Here is an 8,863-nt window from a genome sequence, read left to right as displayed (position 1 = left end):
TGACAACATCCATTACTTCTGTGCATTCTGGAGGAAATGTTTGTGCACACAATACTTCTTGATTCAAGATGCAATGGAATGTCAACAACTTTATATCCGGTGACTTCTGCAGTAAAGCCACAAAGCCCTTCTGAGCTCCCGTCATAGATGGTGCCCCATCAGTAGCCACGGACACCAGGTGGGTGGTCTTTATTTCTTTGGTTCTTAAACAATCCAAGCCAGCCTCTCAGATGTCCTCCCCCCGTGTTTGGCCTTTTAACAGTATCAATTCAATAATTTCTTCCTGTGGCCCAGCAGCGCTCACGTATCGGCAGAACAGCCCTGTTTGTTCGATGTCATTTTTGTCTTTGGACAAATCACAGGCGATTGCATACGCCAAAGCTGAATTGATATCTTCAATCTGCTTTCTGGTGACGTTTTCTGCCATCGTCACAGTTCTGTCTTGGACAGTTTTTGCAGAGAGAGGCATGTCTTTTATTTTCTGCAAAATTTCATCTTTGTTTTTGAAGTCCGAGAACAGATGTTCTGAAATCTTAATAAATGTTTCTTTGAGGTATTCTCCATGTGTAAATGGCTTCCCATGCTTGACTATTTCCTGAGCAGCCACGAAACCTGCACATGTAGTTAAATTTGCAGTCTTAATCCACGTCTTGAAGTGACTTCTGCTCACATCAGCCTTCCGCATAAGCTCCGAAACGGCCTTTTTTCGCCGGTATCCCTTGGGATATTTTTTAGCAAAGGCCGAGTGTTTGTTCTCGAAATGTCTCGCAATATTTGACTTTTTGTTGTTTGCCAATTTTTCACCACATATTAAGCAGACTGGTAAACCAGTTTCATCAGCAGTGAAAGCAAAAGAATCTGTCCACGATAAACGTTCTGTTATCTTCAGAAATTTTCCTTTTCTTGGATTTATCCATCATTTACCTTCCAGGCAGCGGTAAAAAAAATCACGCTGGTAGTGTGCTGGAAAAACGCCGGCTGCCAGACGTGAGAGACGTGAAGTGAATTTCAAACTTTATGCGTATCTGTATGTTGCATTAGATGATCCATTAGTAGCAGTAAGACTATCAAACTATTTTGCTGTGCAGAGAGACTTTAGTTTCAGCAATGTATATGAACTCAGAATCGGGAACAAGCTGTGGTTGTCCATCACAGACCTTGTCGGTCAAGATCTCCTTTTTAGGACTGAAGTAAACTAGTAGATTGAAAACCGCAGCTGGTACACAAAGAATGACATCAGCTCCTTGCCAGGTATAAAACTTACGGCCTGACAAGGGTGGGGGCTCGCTCTCTCTTGCTCTTTTTCTAACATCCATGCTTTGGGGCCACTCAACCTTTTGGAGAGACTTCACTCTGACATCGGTTGAATAAAATCTTTTCCCAATCAGCCGTGGGTCCCTGAAGTGTTCATTTCCTGGAAACAGCCACTGACCACCAAGTGTTTTTTGGGAGACCAGCGAAGCAACAAAGACCATTCACCACAGACGCCAGGGATTCGAATGTCGCACATGGGCGGATGTGACGCATATTTTGGGCGGTAAAAATATTAAAAACGTTTATTTTAATGTTACAAGTTCACCATAATCTTCAAATTCAGAATTATATTTCAAAATGAACAAACTAAAATAAAAATTATTTTTTATAAAATCCCCATTATGTTCCAAAGTCACAGGGAGCCACAACAGAAGGATGAAAGAGCCACATGTGGCTCCGGAGCCATGGGTTGCTGACCTATGGATTAAGATGATGATTCATTATTTATTTGGCTTTTGCGTATGCACAGTTGCACCTTGAAAAACCCATGTGTTTTGTGCTGAAATTAAAATATCTATTTATGTACGACAGATGACTCCATCTATAATGACTCTGCATCAGGGCCTGATGGACTTTTGCGGCGGGCGAATTACCGGAGTTACTGGCAACTCTGTATTTTTGCCAGCCTCAACTTTGTTGTTGGGGGATTTGTTGGTTATGTGGCGTGCGGTGCTGCGCTATGGCAGAAGACCCCCACGGGGCAAAGCTTTGCATTCAGATGACATTTATTTGTATTATGTCCACAAAGTCACCAACCATAAAGAAACAAATATTTTTGCAAGTTCAGCTAGTAATTACGGCAGCACACGCAGGAGGTCGGCTAACCTGTTTCTGACATGCAAGCTTGTTGTATGAAGACAACACCAACAGAAAACGTTCCCACAGTCCTACAAAGCCAAGTCACAAACGGCGGCTTTCCGACGCACACCAACCGCCGACGTTCCGTCCGCTCACTTGGACCTGAAGAGCGAGTCGAGGTTGCTCAAGTCGGACCACGGCGCCGCTTCCGACCTGGGTATGGGCGGCAACAAAAACGCCATCTTCCGTCTGAGGTCGGACAGCTGAAAGAAAAACAACTGTTGAGGCGTGGCTTCTCCTCCGTGATGGCGGACCAGGCGGAAGATGACGTACACTGCCGACGCCGAGCAGCTTACACGCACTCAAGCTGAGCACACCCACGGCAAGGCATGCGTACGCCGAGCCGCGGCCCAGAGCTCGCAGCGCCAGCGCCCCGCCACTCTCGGGAAGCGCCGCCGTCACACCCTGCCGGGGCAGAAACGTGCAACTCATCAGATCGCCGGATGTGACAACGTTTCAACTGGCAGTCCTTCTCCTGCTCAACTGCAATCCTGTTTCTTGCCACTGATCAAGATGTTTGTCAAGTCCGTCTTTAAACAGGTAAGTGTGCAAGAGGGTCTACTGTTACTTGTGCACTGTTACTTGTTGTTTTGCACTGTTACTCTCATTTGGTTTAATGAATTTCTTATCCTCAACTGATAGTTTGCACACAATTTTAATGATTCAAAATACATGCAAAATTGTGACCAAATCGAAGTTAACGTTTGCTGTTTTATTGGTAAAGGAATTGTAATTAACACTTTGAAAGGACTGTAAGGTACTGGAATTCGTATCGTGGACTGATTAAGGTGGCCGAGCATTTGGAGCGATTACTGAATAAAAAGACTTACAGGAATTCAAACAATCCAGAAATACAAAATTGCTGTAAATTTGACAGGGCATTTACATAATATATACCAAACGCATAGAGTGGAAACAACCCAGAATTGGAGTTGAACTGACTCTGTATTTGTGACAGCCACAAAATAACCTACTTGGACATGAGAACAATCATTGTCATTCATGCATTTTTTCGATGATCACAATGGGCAACTGCGAAGAACTGGTGCAAATTCAATTCAAAGAGAGTGTGCGCCAGCAACAAGAAAACTGTCACCTTGCTGAAGCAGTCCGGATTGTTCTTCTTGGCCAAAGCCAAAGTGGATCCGAAACCTGCGATCAGGCCCAAAGATGACGCAGTCGCCAGGAAGACAGCACCTACACACCGGAAGCACAAAGGTCCCACACCTTCGCGTACTTTCACACAACTCGTTCCCGCTCGCTGTGATGCGCTGTCCTCCAAGGCAGAGGTCCCCAACCACCGAGCCGCGGACCGGTACCGGTCCGTGGGTCACTTGGTACCGGACCGCCAAGCCGCACAGGAAAAAAAAAAAAAAAAATATATATATATATATATATATATATATATATTTTTTTTTTATCGACGATCAATTAATTCAGGTCAAGACGCTCATCCCGGTCATGTGACATGTTTCCCCAGTCGAGCCCGCAAAGCTAGCAAAAATGAATAAGAATTCATTTTGGAAAATATAAAACAATTGGCAATTCTCTCCCAATTACATCCGTCGGTTCAGGTCAAGACGCTCGTCTCGGTCACGTGACATGTCACCTCAGTCGAGCCCGCAGAGCATGCAAAAATGCGCAAGAAACTGAGATGTTTGGAAAGCTTCTTCAGAAAGGGAAAAAAGCCCAATGAGAAGAGAAAAGGGAACCTGCATTTAAAAGAACATTTCTGGAGTCCTACTTAAAATATGGATTGATCGCCACAGGTGACTCTGACGCGCTAAGCCCACTCTGCATAATATGTGGCGACAGGCTAGCTAACGAGGCAATGAAGCCTTCAAAACTGCTTCGGCATATGGAGACCAAGCATCCTGCATCAAAAGACAAACCTTAACCATCATTGTCTCCGATTACACCTAGATGGGACCAGCTCGTTTATGAGAAACAAACTCAGTGCTCCCACTAATTCAACGTAATGGTGAGTTTTATTAATAACATTTAATAAATAATAAATAAATGATTAATAATAAATAAATACATAAAAAATATGTCGTTTATACTTGTTTTTATGCCACTCGTATCATTTTATTTCATCGTATTTATATATTTATTATAAATGTATTATTTATTTATATAAACGTATTATTTATTTATAAAAAGGCCGATCCGCGAAAATATTTCTGACACGTAACCGGACCGTGGCGCAAAAAAGGTTGGGGACCAATGCTCCAGGGACACGTACGCGGTCGCGCGTGTACGTGACACTGCTGACCTTCTCCCCAAAATAAAAATAAAAACTCGTTAACAACGCGCAGCGTAAAAATGTTCACCTTGAATTAGCTGCAGTTTGTCGTCGTCCTCATTTGGAGACACTTGGACGAGCTTCTTTTCCGCTGTGGACATGTCGAGTTGGTCCGTCAGCATTGAGTGACCGGACAGAAACAACACCCCGGAAAAACGAAAACAAACGAGCTATTCTTTTACTTTACTTTTTTTGCCTCACTATAATCATTGAAAAAACCCAACTAATTTCACGAGAAAACAGAAGGCACGATCATGAATACATAGAGTAATGCAAAAGAATGAATTTGATCAAGAGAATAAATAGTGCACTTTTGTAAAGAAAAGGGCGGTTTGAATGATTTTCGCAACAATGTTGATTGAATGTATCAAACAAAGACCACGTTTTGTTGCGATCAGTCGAGAGGAAATCAAATACAACGTTTTCGAACCGAATCCGAGTCAATCTATCCGTAAATTGTAGAGTCACGTTGTCAAGACAGGTGGAGCGCTGTCAGGGTTTATTTCACCAACACTTACACTTTTTATTTTGTGAACCAATTATCCGCGATAAACGAGGGATGAAGGAATGGGGTCGAAATACAAAAAGTCCTGGCTAGCTACAAAAACAGATATGCTCAAACCTCATTGAATAAAGTACATAAGCAGAAAAGTATATTCACGTATTAAATCAATAAAAGAAACATTTTAAGCTTATAATTATACCTACACACCAAATCAATAAAGAAGACATAACTAGACATTTTCGATAGGTGGTAATGACAAAGGTTTTTATAACTTTATGATCTGATATATATTTCTGAGCACTTTTAAATAACAAATTACTTTTGATATTGTGGTATATGGTTTTTGTGGCTTCACTGGTCTCCAAAAAACACTCGGTGGTCGGTGGCTGGTTCCAGGCAAATGAACACCTCAGGGACCCACGGCTGATTGGGAAAATATTTTATTCAACCGATGTCAGAGTGAAGTCTTTCCAAAAAGTTGAGTGGCCCCAAGGCATGGATGTAAAAAGCCCGAGAGAGAGAGCGAGCGAGAGCGAGCGAGCCCCTTCTTTTGTCAGGCCCGTAGCTTTTATACCTGAAAAGAAGCTGATGTCACGGCTTTGGGTAACAGCTGCAGTTTGAGTCTCAGTCTGCTTGTTTCCCCTAAAACACATATGTCAGAGTCAAGGCCCGCGGGCTACATCCGGCCCGCGAGAAGGTTTTTTATGGCCCCTGGGATGATCTTGATTTATTATTAGAACCGACCCGCAGACCGCAGCAAGCCGGCAGACCGCAGCAAGCCGGCAGCCCGCAGATCTTTTACACGCACCAATACTACATTTCCCACAATGCAACGGTGACGCACCGAGCAGTACGCTGCTTCATTTCAGTGTTTATTATTAGCAGTCAGCATAACTGTAAAATTAACTTTCAAAAATGGCAAAAAGGAAGGTGGACACTGAGAACTGGGGGTTTCAAACAAGTGGGAGTCGGAGTATATCTTCACGGAGGTAGCTGGAAAACCTGTGTCTTCTGTGTGGAGAAAGTGTGGCGGTACTGAAAGAGTATAATCTGAGACGACATTATGAAACGAAAGACGCGGATTATTTTTTTCTTTGAAGTAAATTTAGCCCACTTTTGCTAAAATAGAAAGTTTAAAAGTTAAAATTTAACATTTGTTTTCACTGCATGTTACTTCTCCTTGAGGAAAGTGTTTTTGATTAATAGATTTTTGCACTTTATTTTATTGTATTTCAATCCAATTATATTTTAAAGATTTCAGTTGAGTGGATGAAAGAAAATTGCTATTATTTTTTTCTTTGAAGTAAATTTAGACCACTTTTGCTAAAATATAAAATATAGGTTACTGATGGTGCCTTAAACAATACAGGTTTCTTTCATTTAATGTTCATGTTGTTAGGCTACGGATTTTAGTTATTGATCTGACTCCAAATTGCGATCAACACTTAACACATGAGTTGCTATGTCCCAATCCACGCACTGGCGCACCTAACAATTTTGCGAGTTTGTTCTGTCAAAGAGAAGACCAGTAGATCAATCAGACCAAATTTACCAATTGTTTATTCCTGACAAAGCGCACTAATACAGGCCTGGGTCCCGGGTCCCTCACACTAAAACTCGTGCGTTTTTGTGACCACCAAAAGACGACACATTCTTCCGGGTTGCCCAGTTTTGAAGAAACACAATATGAATATTAAAGCATGCAAAACATTGTGTGATGATTGGTTGATGGCCATCTCCTCCCCGTCTAGGTGTTATTACTGAGGTCAGGCGGTTGGGTTTTCCCCGCGAAGCCCGACCACCTGGACGTGATGTTGTTCTCGTTTCTCACCGACCTTGAGGTGTTCTCGTCCGGTACTCCCTGTCTGGGCCTATTCCACAACACTTCGAAAAAAACAAGTTCATGCAGTTTACCTGCACATTCTTCGCCACCCACCAATCCACACGAGCACTCCGATACTAGATATTATATTAATATGATTATAAGTTTAACACAACCTTAAAAAATATGTTTGCAAACTGCCGAAAGCACATTTCCCTTTAATGTTATGGGGATTTTTATATAAAGGAAATTTGTCTTTTGTGTCTGTTGAAAATTAAAGATTACTGACAGAGCAAAGAAAATATTGCTTTATTTATCTGATCATATTGGAATATATTTGTTAGGTTTTCAGTAGGTTCAATTAGGTTCACTAGACTATATGCGTCATTTAAAAAAATTTCAATGAACATTCGATCAGTCCGGCCCTTGGCTTGTAGCAAAAAATTTTATTTGGCCCTCCGTCCATTTGACTTTGACACCCCTGCCCTAAAAGGTCATTCCTTCAGCTCTCCCTGGTCACGGACAACTGGCCCTTCTATCTTCCACTAAGTACTTATACATTACTGAAACTAAAGCTTCTCTGTACAGCAAAAATAGTTTGATAGTCTTACTGCTACTAGTGGATCATCTAATGCAACATACAGATACACATAAAGTTCAAAATTCACTTCATTCCTCCCTTCGGGACGACAAATGTCCCGAAAACAGTTTAACAAAAGATGACATCAGTAAACAACCAAAAAATCTTCTCGCAACCAAATTTTCTATGGTCACGTCTACAATTTGGCCTATACCTGCACAGCCTAAATCATGCTCGAGGCATGCTACTTAAGGTTATTTTAACTAGGAAAACTCAAACTATTTAGTTAGCTAATTGCTCCCTGTTAGAGATTTGCTCACTCCAACTTATTTTGCAAGAACCACACGGGAGACAAGCAAATCCTTTTTGGCACCTGCAGGTGGAGAGTCCATTCGTCGCTGTGTGTGCAGCGATGATCGAATGGAGGTCTGAAAGTCTCCTTCCTGCAAGGGCATATTTATTAGGAGGAACAGAGTGGGGGTGAGAGTGGACAGGTTTGGTGAACCCCCGGCCTCTGGTAAGATCAGAGCAGGGGGTGTTTTACGATGTTGTGGGAAACAGAACAACTTTGATTGCTTCCTCTGCAGCTGGTCACTCAAGCAGAGGAAGCAACCCCTTTATTTTACTGCGTTGTGAGAGCAAGACAAGATTGGTTAATCATTATAGTCTACATTCCAACATAATCCTACGATAAAGATAACCTGGAAAACCCTAACATCTCCTTCCTGTTTTATCATATGATTATGTCGCCCCAAACCACAAAGACAAGTAAGAAAAAACATATATATATATCTATCTATATATATATATATATATATATATATATATATATATATATATATATATATATATATATATATATATATATATATATATATATAATGAAGAAAGAAGAATAGTAAAAATAAAAACAACAAACAATGATAGCAACACTTTCCAGTGAAGATGAGATCACCTTAACACCCCAGATCAAACTTATTGTGTAAGCGAAAAACCTGTTGGCCAGATGTTATTAGCAGGAAAATTCTTACACGGCCCCTCTGCCTTAGGCGACCAGAATGCTATCAAATAAAAAATAAAAAGAAAAATACAGAAACAGTACATCATTGCATCCATCACTTGCGAAGCATTTTCGATGGTCAAATCATCAAGTTTCTGTAAAACATGCTCAACAGAACAGCATCTACGCAATCCACGTCTCATTATCATTATCACATCTGTCACGTCTAAGAAGTTGTATATGTGCTCGTGTTTTCGTCAGCTGATGATGTTCTAGTCTGTAGGTGAGTTCTGTCACACACACTGGCGCACACACTCGTGTCCAGTTGGCAGGCAGCATCGGACAACTCTTGTGACCACAAAACCACGATCCGTTCTGAACAGGCACGTGCACTCATAAGATGCAGGTGAGGCAGTGCCTCTGAACTTCTGGATGAAGTAGGTCCCGTCCGATGGTGCAGCCATGTTGGTAGTAGAGCC

At 41.7% G+C, this 8,863-nt stretch overlaps 1 protein-coding gene and 1 long non-coding RNA gene across 2 annotated transcripts in view; both read right to left on the bottom strand.

Moving 5' to 3' along the window:
- Positions 1-2,021: 2,021 nt before the first annotated feature.
- tmem242 (transmembrane protein 242) lies at positions 2,022-4,660 on the bottom strand. Its single transcript, XM_049730371.1, has 4 exons — positions 4,506-4,660; positions 3,269-3,369; positions 2,446-2,577; positions 2,022-2,375 (listed from the first exon to the last, which is right to left on the bottom strand). Exons 1-4 carry the CDS (start codon positions 4,597-4,599, stop codon positions 2,265-2,267), a joined length of 438 nt encoding a protein of 145 aa, XP_049586328.1. The 5' UTR covers positions 4,600-4,660; the 3' UTR covers positions 2,022-2,264.
- Positions 4,661-6,524: 1,864 nt separating this feature from the next.
- Positions 6,525-8,863, bottom strand: part of LOC137840631 (uncharacterized) — a 146,008-nt gene continuing 143,669 nt past the window's right edge. Inside the window, exon 2 of the long non-coding RNA XR_011087444.1 lies at positions 6,525-6,866. This is a non-coding gene — a long non-coding RNA (uncharacterized lncRNA). The remainder of the gene's footprint in view (positions 6,867-8,863) is intronic.

This window comes from Syngnathus scovelli, chromosome 9 (genome assembly GCF_024217435.2).
Source record: "Syngnathus scovelli strain Florida chromosome 9, RoL_Ssco_1.2, whole genome shotgun sequence".
Taxonomy (NCBI): Eukaryota; Metazoa; Chordata; class Actinopteri; order Syngnathiformes; family Syngnathidae; genus Syngnathus; species Syngnathus scovelli.
This window is presented reverse-complemented; position numbering and strand designations above follow the sequence as displayed.